Source organism: Ornithodoros turicata, chromosome 2, assembly GCF_037126465.1.
Source record: "Ornithodoros turicata isolate Travis chromosome 2, ASM3712646v1, whole genome shotgun sequence".
Classification (NCBI taxonomy): domain Eukaryota; kingdom Metazoa; phylum Arthropoda; class Arachnida; order Ixodida; family Argasidae; genus Ornithodoros; species Ornithodoros turicata.
This window is the reverse complement of record NC_088202.1, coordinates 103,828,244-103,846,286: the sequence shown is the minus strand read 5'-3', so window position 1 is coordinate 103,846,286 and position 18,043 is coordinate 103,828,244. Positions and strand designations below refer to the sequence as shown.

General features: G+C 46.8%; 1 protein-coding gene across 2 annotated transcripts in view; it reads right to left on the bottom strand.

Moving 5' to 3' along the window:
- LOC135385890 (atos homolog protein A-like) overlaps positions 1-18,043 on the bottom strand; it is a 75,800-nt gene that overhangs the window by 40,523 nt on the left and 17,234 nt on the right. The window contains exons 2-3 of one of the 2 annotated variants that reach the window (XM_064615488.1): positions 12,245-12,489; positions 10,956-11,030 (exon numbers count right to left, since the gene is read on the bottom strand). In XM_064615488.1, the coding sequence (XP_064471558.1) occupies positions 10,956-10,977 (22 nt within the window). In that variant the 5' untranslated portion in view covers positions 10,978-11,030; positions 12,245-12,489. Of the gene's footprint in view, positions 1-9,770; positions 10,003-10,955; positions 11,031-12,244; positions 12,490-18,043 lie in introns of those variants that run through there. The other variant, XM_064615489.1, reaches the window with a different exon arrangement.

The following is an 18,043-nucleotide window of genomic DNA, read 5'->3' as shown; positions in this document are numbered from 1 at the left end:
GAGAGAACGTGGACATCATCACTAACAGCGAGCAACAACAGAACCTCGGCTGACTCTCCATCCAACTTATCGCGTCCATCCGGCAATCTCTTATCAGCTTAAAGCTGACGCTCTTAAGTGAGCCGTGTTTACAAACAGACAACGACGACACGTCGAGCCCACTCGATTCGTCGACGACAATAACGGGAAACCAACATGGGAGATGAGGGAAGGGACACGTCGTATCGTTCGTTGGCCCATCAGCGACAAAATGGGCTCTGGATGTTTCGTTGCTGGGTATGTCATCGACGGTACAGTGCGCGGAAATTGTCGATAAACTGGAGCAGCTGGTAGGTGCTTCTTATCATCATAAGAACTACCATTAGCAGCTCACGTGGCGAAAAGATAAGGTGCAAGTACCCACCCTGGCCCAACTAGCACGATCCACCGGAAAATCAAAGGCATAAAGCAGGTTGTCCGGTGCTTCATATTTGCGGGGCATCAATTCGCAGCAGAGTAAAGGAACTAACCGCCCACCACTATATAATGCGCGCTCCCATCTCGCAGTATATACATCGTGCGGCTTGGGAATGCACCGATACCTTCAGTGAGATTGTTTCTTCATTAAGGAAACAGACCGCATAAACGTTTGTTGTAGTTACAACCCTTCTTCAGTCTTATACCCTTTACTATGCGGTCACAGGCCATTTAGCCGAATCTACTACTATTACGGAAGTTGTAATTTCCGCTCATTGGTGAGGCACAGGCGAAACGATCATTGCCTTCTAGAATCAGTGTACGGCTGTAAGTTTCATAACTGCTGAAGCAAAAACAATGCTTGCCTTGCCTTTTCTTATTTGTTATTTCACCCACAGCCAATGCTGCTGTAAGGTGGTCTTGAAGACCACCGAGTACACGTTAACCGTATAGTAATTACGAAGGTTCGTGAAACGAGACTGTGGGAGCTTAGAAACCTACCTGAAGCATCAGCGCAACAGCGATTTAAAATTTTACATATCGTGGATATTAAAGCGTGTTCTCGTCTACACGCAAATGCTTAGTTCCACGCTCGCTTGATTGCTGGTTCTGCACAGATGGACGAAATAACAGGAAGAGAGGGTGAACTTTATGTACCGTTGCGACACCAGTTAATTTTGTCGTGAAGAAGCTGCCCCTTTATAAACCCCTTTCAGAAGCCTCGATTTACATCGGATTCAGTTATATCCTACAGTACTAAATCACCTATCCGTTCCTTACGCGCAGTGCCGTTATTAACGCAGAATATTAGCGAAGTTGCCCGTTTACAAAGTAAGGACAACGGCTGCCGTGATTATATCCTAGATAGCATGCATTTGGCAGCAGCCTTGTATTTCAGGCTGGACAGATGGACTACCATAAGTCAGGAGTCGACGACTGCCTTATGTCGATCTTATGTGCCCTTACTACGTTTCTCTCAATATAGAAGCGCGCTGTGCTTCCAAGTTACTGAAGACAACATATGGATTAGTCATTTCACCATGTGCAAAGGGTCCGTACACAGAAGAAAAGCCCAATAATCACCGCTTCTGAATGATATACGGAGCTACGAAAGATTGAGATGATTGAGATTGATATGAGACTTCCCTACCCGTATATATGTAACGATTTGTCCATCGGTTACTTTCGGCTGTGCAGGACCTGCATTCCAATTTTTGCAGCAAAGGGCGTAATAGACTCGTGGAAAATCTGCACCGCGAATTCCGAAACTCATGTGGCTCCGACATCACTGCTGAAGTCTCCGAAAGTAAGGCAGTGCGGGAGAGGTCACGTGTTTACGAGAACCAATGGGAATGGTCGTAGCTCTCGCTCCTCTGACGTCAGAGTGACGCGTGCGGGTATTCATGGGTTTTTATCTCTCAACAAGTACGACACGTAGAAAAACAAGTTTTTTTGTTGCGTGTTAGCGCCGCGAAGCAGCTGTGGCTATGAGCGGCGTACAGACGTGGACAGAGGACAGCAGGAAGGTGTGGGGTACGGGGGGGGGGTCAGAATGCTTCCCTCCTGTGCCGACGTGCATGATGTAATGGATACCATATATGTTAATGTTGATAATGATAATTTGTGGTTTTACGTCGTGAAACATCTACAGTATTCTGCACATATAGTCGACAGCCGCAAAACACTTGCATCCTTATTAAGATGCAAGTATAAATGACTTATTTATCTCGTTCGGTTCTTACAAATGTTCTGTTCGGAACGTGTGTATTATGAATGTGTGTACTATATGTATATATTGTATATTTTGTCAACGTTATCATTTCCGTATAGCACGTGTCCAAGTAGTACTCTACATCTGAATTGTAGTGCGACAGAGCTCCGGGACCTCGTCACGCTACATAAATTTTTTCCCCCAGGGTCCTTCAGTGGCAACTGCAAAAATAAATTAAAAAATTATATTGCCCCTTTATTGCAAACACCATCACGCAGCCTGACCACATGCCATGAATTTGAACGATTATTCCTGAAGCAGGCTACATGCAACGAACAGTACAGTGCGATGTGTGTGTGTTGGGGGGGGGGGCGGAGAATGATCAGACGACATTTACCGCCCGACACTCGCGTGCAGTGAAAGCCAACGTCAAAAAAGAAAGCCTCGCTCGGTTCTCTTTTCGATGCAATCCTAATCGACATGTACAGCGCGACGAGAGAGGAAGGAAAAATAAGGACTAAATTAACTGCCAGTGCTGCTCCAACCGTGCAACTGCCGTAGTTCTCTTTATTCCGTGCCCGCAGGTGTTCCAGGTAAGAATCGACCCACACGATCGCCATCATTACCGCAGCAGCAACCCTTTACTCAGCTGCGTTACTAAAAGGCCCTTCTGCGAATTCGACCCATTTCTCTCTTTCGACATGTGGCCCGTAATATGGCGCTCCACCACGTCAACGACCGACGTTCACCGACGACCCCTCCTCATGTAACGCCACATAACGCCAGTGGGAGGACGCGAGACAGCGCGTTTTCCCCCGCTTTTATTTAGGGTCGCTGTTGCGTCAAACGACATTGCGTTTGAAAGAATCGAGGCAGAACGAAAAACAAAGGGCTTACTCAGAGTTTACAGTCAGTGATGCTGATACGGGTGTGGTTCCTCCATCGGCTCGCCTGTGTGACGCGTTGCGCCAGTTATGCATATTTGTAAGACAGTATTCAAAATTAGACTGAAACGCAAAACGCACGTGACCGAATGCATACGTGTTTCGTGTGGGGTCATATAAGGAAACATTTTGTCGAATATTTTAGTGTCGAATAAAATACTATATATTTATCTTTTTCAATCAAAAGCGAGCGTAGGTATTTTTGTATGACTGTTTTCAACCATAGTCACCTCAAAGGGATCACAGTTAGAGTGAATTTTTCGTGCGGCTACCTAGAATTTATTGAAATGCACTGGAAGACGCAATGTAGATATGCTGAAAGACACAATGGGTTACCACCGGCATCGGTAAATCAGTTGGCAGCGTGTCCCCCTACTGATCCCACGGTTGCGAATTTGAGCCCCGCTAACGACTCCAGCAACTTGGTGGTACAAGTTGCTCAGACACGCCGTCTTCCACGAGGGACGTTAAATACGATGTGCCGGGAGCTGCAGACTGACCACTGTGGCGTCGGTCATGATCATAGTTATCTTGCAACGTAAAGCCAGGAATTATCAACAATAGAGGGAGGGTATTGATCAGTCAATTGTTAGGAAATCAGCTAACGCAGCAAACAAAAGTCTCAACTTGGTTCAACAATGTCCCAGCAACATACAATTTTCTACCACCATGTCGTCAGAAAACAGCGATAACTGATTAGATTGTTAACTCATTGTTCTTCGATGAGACACCCCTGATTTGGGAACGCATGATGCAACAACGTCACGTTGTGCACACGTGCCACACGTCCCTCTTCGAAAGGCAACCGGGCTCACCTCCAAAACACGGTTTCTGAGTCGGGATCTGAGCTCGAGTATTTTCGGGCCTCCAGGCATCTCAAGGAGACTGAGTGCGTCAGCGGTGCATCTCCGCCACTGACGTAATCAGGGACAAAACAATCGTAACACACCTGTACTGCCGAAACGGATCGAACGATACAAGTTCGACGACGTTCTCGGAACTCCAGCTCAGCAAAATCGATGGTTGTCGACTGCCGCATTTCATTGCGGCGTGGTTTCGCGAAGCCTCTGCGTGGGATTTTTTCTGCTCCGACACCGTTTGCAATGTTCACCTCCTGAACTCGAAAGGGATCAGTGTATTTCCGACTGTGGCCTCAAATGAAAGTCCTGATGACGTCTAGCGACGCAAAGCGAAACTTCTAAAAATGACGCAACGATGCAGGAGACCTCTCGGAATTCACGTTTCGCAAGCATTCATCCTCAGAGCCAGTTGCGCGACTCAAGACGAGTACGATAGCTTTTTATGACCATCCTTGAGAACACATGACTTCGGGGGCGGTGTTACGCAGAAAACTGTTCTTGTTTTAGCGGCCCTAAAGATAGCTATGTGTGCCTCCCGAATCAGAACACAACTAAGTTGACCGTAACGCGCCCTATTCGAATAACGTTGTCGGCAAACTCAAAACTACGGAGTGCAGTGTATGTTTTTGAATACAGTGTGCTGCAGTGTATTATTTCTGTTGGCGTCGAACAAAGTGGCTCACCGTGACACAACTCGAAAGTGTATATTTATACAGGGTGTTTACTCTAACGTGTCCAGAAATTATATTTAAAGCGAGCGATAAAAGAAAAGCAAGTGGTGCTTTTCTGCTACTTGAGTAAGAAACAGGTACTGCTTCACTAGTAGCACCTGTTTCTTAGTCAAGTAGCTCGTTTTTCAATAGCTCGTTTCTCTTTTATCGCTCGCTTTAAATAAAATTTGTGGACACGTTAGAGCAAACACCCTGTATATGCGCTTACGTTCGTATAATACATACGGGACAAGCTATCTTGCAACGATCTAATGCCGGCCAATGGTGGCCATCACAGCCGAATGGTATTTCCCTCTGTCTTTCCTTATTGCATATTTAACAGTCAGCACACAGCATGTTTCGGTTCCACATCGTACGAGAGCCGCAAACGAGGAATACTTATCGCACTTATGCCTCGTAATATCCTGTTGCCGAATCAGAGTCAAGGCCGAATTGGACCACACGCAAACAGCTGGAACGGAATATACACATATGATAGGGATAGTACGCACACTCTGGCCCACGGAAACTTTCCTCGGTTATCATTTATCACTCGATCGGCCATAGTCATACGTATCAGTATGAAGATGCGAAGGGACGTTTGATAACTATATATAGCCAACATTTGGCACAACCAAATAAATGTAGCACGACGTTCGTGTGTGTCAACTTTACATGTGGGTTTGCTATTATTACACACATGTAAAACACAAAAAGACGAGTCATGTGGTCACTGCTTCCCGTAACAGTTAAAAAGAATAAATATTTATTTAAAAAAAACTATGTAAAAACAATCACCCCGTGGCTATCTCATACAGGCGCTCTGAAACTAGCCTCTTCCACGAAACGAGCTGCTCCACTGAACCAAGAGACCGGCGAGTCATTCAAAGGGTTTCTCACGCGTACAAATAAAGTTCATTATCCGTCTCATTACCCCGAACTCTATTCCCCCACTACCCACCACCTGACATCCTCGACGTCTTACTTGAGGGGCCAAACAGCGAGAAGAAAAAAAAGAAGAAAGGAGTCCCGATGGAACAGACGGAAGGGTGTGGTCAGTATAGGTATGACAGAGCCTTTGTTAACAGGTATATCAACTTGCCGTGCATGCAGAATTGAAAGAAACAAAGGAGGAGAGAGATTTACAGTGATCTTTCATCCTGTACTTCACCGGTCAATCAACTCTATTCGTGGAGAAGAGACGAGGGCAGCCACTCATGCTGCCTGAACATGCACCGAACGGGTTACGGTCGGGTCGTCCAGCAAAATGGACCCATCTCGTACGCCTCGCGCTGCACTGTCACGCCGAGTGGAATAGTTGGATCCAAAGGAAATCGCAGTTGTCGCCACATCATAGCGTTACGTGTTCAAACTCTACATCGTTTTGTGGTTAGTAACAATACCATGAGTGCTTTGTATAGCCGTAGTAGTGCCACGGACTCGATCTCGTGTCTTCAGATTCTTAACGAGTTTGTACCGCTGCAGTCCACCTGTCTCGCCACTGTATTCTCCAAAAATATTTTCCTCTAGCGGAAGTATGATAAAATTAATTTCTAGTGTTGAGAAGCACGACATCGTAGACTGCGCAATCTGCGATGCTTCTGGCAGCGTTACTTTTCAGGTAGATTTCCGTCTGCTTCTCCACAGCTGCTGGCAGAGCTCCAACGTTGAGCGAAGAGCGGAGACGCTCGCGGTGTTGCTAGCAGAGATACCCTCAATGACGTCAGGTACTGTTGGAGTATCCGAATCTATGTATAGTTTTACGGGTTCTTTTTAAAATTCCTGGAAGCGCTTAATGTTCACTGACCTCATTTATACAGAGTCTCAGCGAGGCTGGTTTATAATATGAAATTCAATAAAAACATGTTTTTGGACCGTAGCTCACCTTCTGCAACAACATCGATCCTTTTATTCAGACTTAGCACTGCGAAGCAGTTTTAACTGTGAGCAGCGTTACAGGCACAGACACACGGGGAGGGGGACAGAAAGAAGAAATGGGAGACCGAGGGGGTTAGTATGCGTCCTGGGTCGATTTCAGGAAAAAAAGTACGACACCTCTCTGGAAATGTCTGCCGACCAACCCAGGGAAAACCTGAGACAGCACAGTCGGAGGTAGAATTCGAACCAACTACCTCCCAGTTTCCAGAATGACCTTGAAGATGCCACCAACGCGCGAATGTTGCATTATTAGTGAGTCCTAGTGCATCAGAGGCTATCGACTTTGCGTACGTAACGTAAGGGATTTAAGAAAAATCTTTCCAGAACAGGCGAACAGCACTGCAAGCGACACTGCCCCGACGACATTTTTATCGCCCGCACATGTCAAAGACACGGCCCACCCCGGGGCGAACCGCGTTATCAAGGGGCCCTTCTCCAGTATATGAAGGGCCGGCTACCCTTTTCCTCCCTCCACCGCTTACGCGCAGTTGAAGGGATAGCGTGGGATAGCGCGTAAGGGATGCGTCGTGGATCTGCGCACTGCGCGAAAAAAGTGATAGCGTACGGTGCACTAAAACTCACTAATGTCGAAAAGCAGCACGCAAGAAAGACGGTGGATATCGATAATTCTAGGCACATATATCAACGTCCCAGCCAAGTCCTGTCGCGCTTTGGTGAAGGAGGATCTGAACCGGGATTTAACGCGAGCGAATACAACGAGCGTGCGACATCGAACGCTGCGTGTGCGAAACAACGTAACCATAGGAGTGATCTGGAGATTGAAATCCCGCAGTCGATGCGCGCATGACCGCGATACACCACTGGAAGGAAAAAAGAAATAAAAAGAAGGGAAAGCAAGAAAAATCAGGGACCTCTCATGCAGCGGTAACTGCCGGAGAACATCCGAACAAGGAGCAGGGGGAGCATTTCCCCATCCTTTTGAAAACGGTCTTTGACTGATGCCGCTTTTCAGTGCTTCTCGGCAAGTTAGAGACAGGGTCCTTTCAAGCGAAACGAACACACAAGCCCCGTCCACACGGTAACGGACGTAGACACAGTCAGCTGACTGGATGGCGGCTCCCCACGGGATGACCTCCAAGTGGACCAACGTTTACACGGCAGGTGTACTTTGTTGGGGTAGACGCTGCACTTTGCTTCTAATGGGAAAAGGCAAAAGTCTAAAGTCGAAATACCCACCTTGCCGCTATATCCTCTACCCAAAAATGACAAAAGGAAAGGAAACTGCGAAAGTAGCGATTTAGGTATCTTGACTCATGATAGCCATCATGGACATCATTCACCATCACATCATGGAGAACGATGCGATGGTGACTTGATGGGCTGTGACTTGATCTGGAAGTCAAGTGACCAGATCGGAATTTGAAGTTCAATGATGGGTTGTGACGATGTCCAATGATGGATTATGACGTCGGTGGGTTGTGATGCGAGGGGCTGTGAGTGTGGCCTACCATTATGTGATGTTGAGTGAGTTTCTAGAAAAGTGCCGACCTACGCTTAAGAGGTTTAGTTATATTACCAAGCGTATCAAGACGGGCTGGTTGGTACAGGTTCATGATGGGGAGTGGAAGCAAAACAGCAAGAAATGCAAACAGAAACAGGCAAAAGATGTTGTGTGGTTGCGTGTTGTTTTCCTCGCTCTCCCCATCATGAAGCCTATGTTCCTTAACATAAGGCTGACGAAGCATCCTCGGAAGAAGCAGGACGCGAGGCTATCCTTGCTAAACTGCTGCGGTGTACACAACCTTGGAGTACGCCAGCGTGACGTCACAGTCATGTTCACCTCCATCGCATCCAGCCGACCTAACCCCGACGTGTTCCCGTTAAAGATAATATAACGGAACAGATGATTTCGAGTTCTCTCACAATTGGTCATTCGATCTCGCAGCGACAAACCAAACGAGACACACGCACACAAAAGGGAGCTGTTTCGAAACATCAAGTAAATGTCACGTTGGAAGCTTTCGAGTCAAGTTGCAGCCCGTATACAACAGCCGTTCAATCGATTGCGAGATTGCTGTATATTGGAAAGGTGGCCTAACCTTCGTTCTATTATTTCTGCTTGCCGTGTTCCAGCAAGAAAAAAGTAAATGCGCAGCTTTTTGTCCGAGATATGGTGGTGGGCGTCGAGTATATGAGTTTGGGTCCGTTCGCTACCATTGGGCACATGCGGCTGAGTATAATCGATCAACCGGAGGAAGCCGGGCAAGATGAGTTTCCTGGCTTGTCGCGAATGAAATTTGTACTGGTTGCAGAAGCTGAGAAAAAGCAATGAGAAATGCTCCGGGCGTTATTCCCGCGAGATACTTATGCAGGATATTGCAGTCTTCAGAGGATTGTTTTTATTCGGCAACATCACATGGAATTGAAGTGCGTGCATTTCGTGCATTCACACGACGACATTACCACAGAATATTCTAGTGGAAGAAAAAGAAGAAAAAATAGTTATCGGGGTGGAAGTTACCCTGCGTCTTATGTTGAGCAATCGCGTGGCACCAGAATATCGGGCGTGTCGTGCCGCACAAATAGCACGCGACACAATCGGCGCTCACGTGGCAGCAGAAATGTACGGCGTTTTGTGCATCTTCCGCTGGAGTATTACCGAGTGCACAGTGTCCCGTCAAGTGCAGTTTCTTAGCGTGTCCACGTCCAGGGAGAAACACATGCGTTTCATCTACTTGCCGTTTCGTATAAACATTCGTTATGTCGAGAATCGGCGAACGCAAATCCGTACTTTGCTTTCCAGCAACGAGCAAATATAATCGTGGGCCACCTGTGATAAGTGGGACAAGATTGAACGAGTTATACGCCACCACATTAAACCCGCCGAACATTACCCTTTGTGACCCCGTTAATGAAATGGCTAGGTAGTGCATCGTTTGAGGGCCTCGACGAACTAGATAGCGTATATAGACTTGCGTGATGGTTACGTTTCATCCCACTTGACAGATAATGTATCTCAGCGGACATCATGTATGGTCGACAATACTACCCACACGATCTTCCAATACAACGCTCCCATCCTTGCGGACAGCAGGAAAACACGAGAAGAGCGGCAAAAAAAAAAAAAAAAAAGTCCCCCACCTACGTTCCGTGGGGGGGTCTCTCCTGCTAGGCAACAGCAGCGAAATACCTTCTTGGCTGGACGGGGGAAGCCAGATTGGTCGACCAGGGACATGTTTGGGGGAGACCTGGCGGGGAGCCAGCCTACAGCAGTCAGCTGGCAAGGATGACGATGACGACCTCGAGCAGCCCCAACAACGGGCTTCCTCAAGGACTTGCAACACGTCGTCTCACGCCAGACAGATAGGCGACGCCAAAGACGCGTGCTCACGCTGCTCGATTCTACACAGTAAAGTGGGTGTCCGCTTTTTGCTCGGTTTAGTAAACGTAGCACACGGGGAGTGAAAGTATCTTGTCAGAGGAAACGAGGGTCATGATAATGGGGAATTTCCCCAAGCAGCAAAATGTACTGAAAGTCGGGTGCAATAGGGGTGGACGGGTAGGTGGAAGGCCTTGAACAGACTCGTGAAACTAAGGAACATCGATAAGACACATACCGTCCACCCCTATTGCACTCGACTTTCTGTACATTGTGCTGCTTGGGTCCTTTGCTTTGACGCTATCGTGCCACATTACGCGGTGAGATGTGCTGGTGGCCCATCCACTTCACTGATGCTATTCGGTTGCACAATCCATCTGCACATGTGCAGGTATTCGCGCAAAGTGACTGCAGTAGGTGCGGTGATGCAGCACTCTGCAGTGTAGCAAGCCCTAGCTTAGTTCAGTAGACAACTACTGTAAACTTATTTTGATTCGCGATGTATTAATTTTCGCGAATCGCGCAATCTGTCATTTGTGAAGTATTCGCGAGTATTTAATTTCGCGATTCCGGGGCTCTTTCCTTCAGCGGGATAAACGTCAAGCTGTGTTCGCGACTAAAATTTTTCGCGATTTTTGAGCGGTCGCGAAATTCGCGAAAACTAACACCATCGCGAATAAAAATTACGTTTACAGTATTTCAACGTCGCCGTGCAGTAGATCGGACGAACTTCGCGTTCCACAATCTCCCCTTCAGTCCAGCCAGGTTTACAGAAATGTCATTTAGTGGGGTTTTCGAACATGAGTCTCTGCTCCTGTCGTGCCCGTCATTGTCAAACTCGGGAAAATTATCTATGTAACCCTTTATAGGACTATCGGTCAGTGCGCTAACCACTACGCCACACTGGCACCACACATTACGAGATGTTTGACAGAGGATTAAAACACTCAACCACAAGATGCTCTCAGCCGAAAGTATAAAAACAGTGAAACTTACCGTGGTCAACCGTAGGCCGCATGATCTCCTAACAGTCCACACCGCAAGTCAAACCGTCGTCAGGCACACACGAGCCTGCAATCAAGATTGCAAGACACTCTAATGACTTCCTCTTCGCTGCAAGATGCGCAGAGCCATCTAACTTCTCTACAACCACGTCATTCCAAACACTTTCACACGTTTTGATCTACCAAGGGTATCAGCATCACCCCCTGGGCACAGCCTGCTGCACTCCATAGCAATATCACCGCCGAGCTTGTCAGTCTTGATCCTCAAACAGTGGACAGCAGACAAGCGGTCAGCTGATGCTGCTCTCTCCGTGGGAGTTGAACAAGGTTGTGCGCACGGACAAAGGGAGCCTCGGAGAGGGAAGCACTGTAGGCGAGGGAGACACAGCGGAGGGAATTCGAGCGGTCGAGGCCCGGGTCAACAGACGAGAGACAGCAGACACGTCACGCGGGGGATTTCCCCTCCTTTCTTTTTGCACAGTCATGCTAGTCATGTTGTTGCACGCTACATTAAGTACCCTTCTTCGCCTAGCGTATGCTTTCCGAGAAAGCAATGGGAAGTTACATGGTCTAGCTCCGCAAAATAAGTTTCAAAAATTGTTTCGCCATAGAGAACTGAGAGAGAACAAGCCTAATTTATACCCTAGCACATTCTGCATATTATCATACGTCGTTGAACAACCGCGTTTAGACGTGCTTGCTGATTATTATTTTTTAAACACTCGTTTTAAAAAAGAAGAGCACGAGTAGTGGAAATCAGTGGCAATCCTCAAACTGCAACTGAAAGTAAAAAGTAAAAGAGTCACTCTATACTTTTGTCTTCTTTTGCTATGCAATGAAGAGATATTAAGAATTTAAGAGCCAGCCTTAGCCTTCGATTTCCTCTTGGAACCAACCCATTCAAGCGCATTTGATGCACGCGATAAAATATTTAAATGCCGTCACATAGCATCAGCCTGGCGGGTTGTGCTAGCCAAGTTAGCAGACAGCCGCCTGCACTTTGAACAGCGCGAACGTCACCCAGGGCATTAGAGGCAAGGGTAGCTATTTGATCGGGATTTCGGAGTGCTCAAAGCAGTAACTTGCGCCCCGTTGGAGACCAGTACCCATCACGCTTTATTGCGTATCTTACAATGGACGACTTGGGCGGTACTGCGGCTAGAATACTGCGGGGCGCCGGGCGAAATTTTATGGATAGCGTAAACTTGTCCAAGCCGCCTATCTATATATGTAGAATGGACGCTGTAGGAGGAAATGACTCACGTAACAGTGTACACTCACTCGTCACGGCGAAACTGTTTCCGGAGGCTTCGACAGCAGATTGTCTCTACATCAGAGCCAGCACCCCGCGCTTGCGCCCAGATATGCTCTTTTCTTCGTCTCGGCGGCTGAACGCTGAAGGAGCAGTGAGGACGCTTCCTATCAAGGTGCTAGGAGCGGTGCCGAAGGCCCCGGATCTCGCCCCACCTGCAGTTGCTCTTCGCAGTTCCATCGCTTCGCCATGGTGTATCTCTGATCCGAACCGTCTGAAAACAAAATGATGGCTTATGTAGTTCTTCGAAGAAACGTACGAGAGATGAGCTGAAGAGTGCGTGGTCGCCAAGCGAGCGGGGATATCAAGTTACGTTCAAGTTTGTCCACACATGCAAAACCGTGATTGTTCGTGCGGCCCTAATTTTCGACCAAGAATTCACACTTCGGAAACAATGGTACAATCGCATACTTTATTTTCACACTTACTGGCTAATAAGTATTTGAAGTTTTGAACTGCGTAGTTCTCAACTTTTTTTTTTTTTTTGCTCAATGCGCTTCTTTTGTCATTCATCAAATCGTCCCCCCCCCCCTTCTCCCCATATTAACTCCCCAGCAATACACGCATAAAAGTTGAATTTGATTTGATGTTTAATGGCGTGACAACGGCGGAGGTCATACTGCGTGATGACAATGACAAAACGTGGAGACGGTGATTTTTCTTTTGTGTTTGTAACGTGAATTCAGTGCTCAAGATATTATGGTCGCGCAAGAGAAAGCGGAGCAACGTTTTAGCGATATACTCAAGTGGTCCACTGCAAAGTATGCGTTTCCCTTTTCTCTTGGCCAAACAGGGAAGATAATTCGGAGCTTGACTTAGTGGTGAGGCAGGGCTTCCGGGCAACCCCAGGCCAGGGAGTCGCCAATTTTTCTTCTGTCTTGAAAATACTTCGGGGATGCCCACAGGCGTAGGGAATCACCCCGTGGGATTCCAAGGTGGAGCTCAAGGCCGAGTGAGTCCTCCCCTGTTCTCTGAGGACTCTGGAACTCGCCCTGCGCGGGTGTATACTTGACCTGCCTCCAGCATTAACATCTAGCTCGACCCATATCAAGAGGAATACGAATGCTAGAGTTATATACTTATCAAATGCGTAAAAATTCGAGGTACTTTCCGAGTTTCTTGAAAGTATTGCTTCTCGCGAACGACATTACCGCTAGATAGCCATTCCAGTACTGTGCGCACCCAGGCGAGCCATCATGACATACCGTTGACGAGTGCGCAGGGTGCGCGCAAGAGCCGATTGGAGGCGAATGTGATCTGGTGTTCCCCCCTTGACAATCCAAGATACCCCCCCCCCCCCCCTCATGGGGGAATTTCCCACCGGTTGAGAACCCCTGCTTTAATAAAATATACTAAAGGCAATGTAAGGCGTATCACAAAGAGAAGCAATCAAGCCACGAACTCTAGCATCCAGATTTCGCGAAATTTAGTGGCCGCGAATATGGGCCCTGTGCTCGAATTCACGAAAACTTGGAGTCGCGAAATCAAATGATTTTCAGTATGTCGAACAGGTCAAGTTTCCTTGTTTCTTTAGTGAGGAATGATCTGTCACCGTACGCGTTTGTAATTACTTCTGAGGAAAATTTTGATACACAAATGGCTCACGTTGTAAGAAGCTGACGTACATTAGCTGCCTTCCTCCTTTGTACAGGGAACTCGTTTCTATGACAGACTTCTCCGGCAAAAGAGCGCAACATCATGAGAAGCGTCATGCGAGATATATATATATATCTCGCCAGCAGCCCCGCTCCTAGACGTATCTCTCGCAAGACCTCACACAGTCGAGAGTTTTAGCGCATCGTACGCTATCGTCTTTGCGCACGTATGGAGCGCGTAAGCGTGGTGTCTCCACGCTCTGCGCGAAGCTCTATGTTTTGCGCGTGCGCAGAACCACCAACGCTATCCCTTACTATAGTGAGCTACCCTTACGTACGCAAAGGCGATAGTGCAAGAGAGAGGTTTAGGAAACCGTTGATAACGTGGCTTGCGTGGAACCGTATCAACCGGAACCAATCAGTGGATAAGATTCTGAGTCACACTCGGCTGCGACTGGTTCCAATAGGAACGATAACCTTACCAACGATTTGCTAAAACTACACCGATTACATGATAGTTGTAGCGCGCTCGCTCACCCGGTGGTGAGTCTATTACATCTTCAAAGGCAGGGTGTGTCTCTGTCGTGGAGACCTGCGTCCAACCATGTACGTTGTTGTAAAAACTGCATTTATTCGAATGTCGAACATATTTTTCAGGAATATTCAGAAAAAAAAAAATCCAGAAATCTCCAGAAAACACATAGTTGTGGTCGATTTATAATCGTGAACAAAGCACGCAGCAAAGTCACCACGAGAACTGAGACGACGACTATAGTCTCTGTGGTAGTTTGGACGATGAGTGTAGCTTTTGGTATCGAAGTGTAAAAATAATGAAGTATGCTTTAAAACAAAAGTTTATGCTGAAAAATATAATTTTGCTTCCGTTCTCTGAATTGTAAGAGTCGCCCTCTACTCAAATTTTGTTTTGTTCTCAGCAGTTGACATGTTCTGGTGTTGAACAAGAGTCGAGAAAATACGGTTACTATAAAGGATGGTGAACACAATGGAAATCAACGGCAAACGAGAGATGCGCGGTTCGATTCCCGCCGCACGGTCTGGCTTTTTCAACGACTACCATATTCCTTAACCATAACTCGCCAGTTATTTCTATAAGGTCGTCGTATCGTGATGTACGCGTGTCTACAAGTCTGTATGCATTCACGAACGAGCCTACCGTGTACCGTACAGTTGTCTTCTATGTATACCAAACATAACAGACACTTGTTGTAGTAGGACTCGCGCACTGTAACGTAAAAAAACGTGCAACGATTTTGACAGCGTTTCCCCCCTCTCCATCCCCTGCTCTATTTTGTTACTTGTAGTTTGGTATTTATGTGCATATGTGTGCGAGTACATGGCCTTTCAAATGAAAATGAATACAAATAGATCTCAAATACTACGCGTGTTCCTGCTTAGCACCCTTTGACGTGGCCAAATGCTTCGGGCGTGATTCGGCTATAGACCTCTCCCAGTTTGTAAACAAATGACGTCATAGTGTTCGTCAGCGCCACCAATAGACGAGTTCAGAAAATCCCAGGGTGCTTAGCGCCGCTATGAACTGTGGGAGTTTACTAATACGAAAGAAACGGGTGGCCTCCAAACTGTTCCGATTTCTCCCCTACCGGTCCATTGTCCACGACGTGTCAAGGTCAGCGAAAGCGAAATGCGAAGGATTATTCTTCGTTCCCCCGCTCAGCAAGCGCCCAGGATGCAATGCGTGCGCAAAGAGCACTGGGATTTTCTGAACTCGTCTATTTGGTAGAGTTGAACTACGCTCAAAGCTAAGGGCAAACAAGGTCGCGCCCGAAAACCACGGTCTTGGGAGGATTACGATGGGCTCTGAAAGGGACGCGACCTTCTGTCCTACTTTCGTTTCAATAGGAGGCAGCGAACAAGTGCCCATTCGTGGAACCCAGCCCTCCCCTTCCGATTTGTTTCGGTTTCAGTCTGTCTACTAACGTCATGATAACGTTTCTCGGGTAGAGATCTATTACGTCACAATGCGGATGCAACCGTAACTGTAATACACGTCATTTCGGTGGCGGCCCATGTAATCAGCCAGGTAACCCGTTTAAACGCATCGCAGTCATTTCACCAATCCTAACCACGTCTCGTCTGTTGTACTCCGTGCGATAGCGACCATTTCACATCCCATTGCTGAAACACACACGCCTCATACCCCTGTTCCAATTTGAAGTTCGCGAGGTCTCTCCCCGCCCCTGCATGCTTTGCACGTTCGTTCGGTGCCAGCTTTGAGGAAAGACAAAATAATTGTCCGATGCTAGAGGAAATCGAGCCTGCAAAAAAGAGAACGAGACCACCGCGTCTGCAGCAGCGAATGAGAAGAGAGGAACGGAATGACGTCATGACGATACCGCAGCGATCGAAGCAATGAGCCAGCGAGAAAGCGGGTCGAAAAGGAAGTTTCCTTTCTTCTTTTTGGTAGTAGGTCAAGTGGAGGCTAAGGGTGGCCTGGATTAATTGATTGATAACCACCCTTTTAATTCACATACAAGGGGTTAAGTGCCGGAACAATTATGCTGCGTAATGATTTTTACGAATATATTTCAAGGTCCTACATGAAAGATTCAATTGTGACGGATACGCTACGACTTATACCAACAAGAGCGCACAGTTCTGCGATACACTTTTTTTTTTTTACACTTTAGTGGTGTAAGTCTCACACCATACAGAAGGGTGTTTTGCAAATGGGGCGTCTTGTTATTCACAAAACTGTGCCTTCATACGCTGAAGGGCGAATAAATATTACCACAGTGATGAGAGTATCAAAGGACCGTGATATTACTGTGACAGTTCTTAGAGCATTTCTGCCCAAGTTTGAAACCACTAAATGTTCTTGACAGCCTACGCTATGATTTGATTTGCTTTGACTTCACTTTACTGGCGCACGGATAACAGAGATCACATACGTTATGGAATACGCCACCTTCAGAGATTAAGTGCATTACATTTTTCACTATCAAACAAACAGGAAGAAACGAACACAAAACAGTTATGAGAACTATTCACGATTCTACGCAGAAAATATTTTTTTAAAGTTTGTTTTTATTCGTGACGTATTTTTATTATCTAACATACTACCTCCGTAAATACCCATAATTGTACAGGTACACATTTTATATAGACTTTGCTAGGTGGCCCAGCGTATGACATACTTGTAAACGGTAATTGGTGCTAAGATATATTGCGCGACCCTCGTAATCCGTATGTTGCTTTACTGCCAATGTAGTTTCTAAACCTTTAATTCTTTCCTATATTCATTCGCAACAAGACGAACATAAACCACGCTTTCTCCGCCTGTCGTTGCTTCGAAGCTATAGGCGTAAGGAGTGCATAAAACTGCAGCTATAGGCACCTCCTGTGTATAGAATCGTCTCTATTTAGTAAAACTGCATTAAAATGCTGCTGCTGGCGGGTGTTGAGCGAGTTTCAGACTCAGTGGAGCGCGATTCATTATTGTCACGGTTGAGACGTAGAGCATGAGTTTCAACTTTGGAAGAGGAATGAACATTGGCGGCTGCCTGTCCTCAGAAGAACGAAGAACAAGATATCACGTGCCGATGATGTCGATGCTGAGTTTCTAGCCTCACGAGGATACCGCGCTGCTTGTATGTGGCAGACAAGGCGCAACAATACCTTGCTTCATAAAGGGTTTCAAGCGCTCGATGAAATAGGGAGCATTTGGCACGCAATTTATTAAAATCGGTGACGTTTCTGTAGTTTTCACCCCATAGCGTTTTTTTCGCAAACAATACCGACGGTTAAACGTCTACGAATGAATGAAGCTCACGTGTTGACACATATCCATCAAATGAGCCAAAAAATAGTTGTGCATTGAAAAGTTATTTTGAACTCTCAAAAACTATTTTCGCATTTGTCATGGTGCATACGCGTTTTAAAAAGGAACACACGTTTTACCAGTGGCTTTCTAGGCCACAAAATGAAATCCGGAAATACAGCCCCCATGCTATACTGCAAGCAAGCACGGATTCGATAGCTTCGCGTAACACATGCGGAAAATACCGCAGGTGTTCGCAATGAAGCTGCCCTGTGTATATACGTTTAATCCCTTCGCTCGACAGCACATCGCTTCTGATCGCGGGATACAAGGCTGATCTATATGATATGTATGCACACAGCGTAGTTACGGCA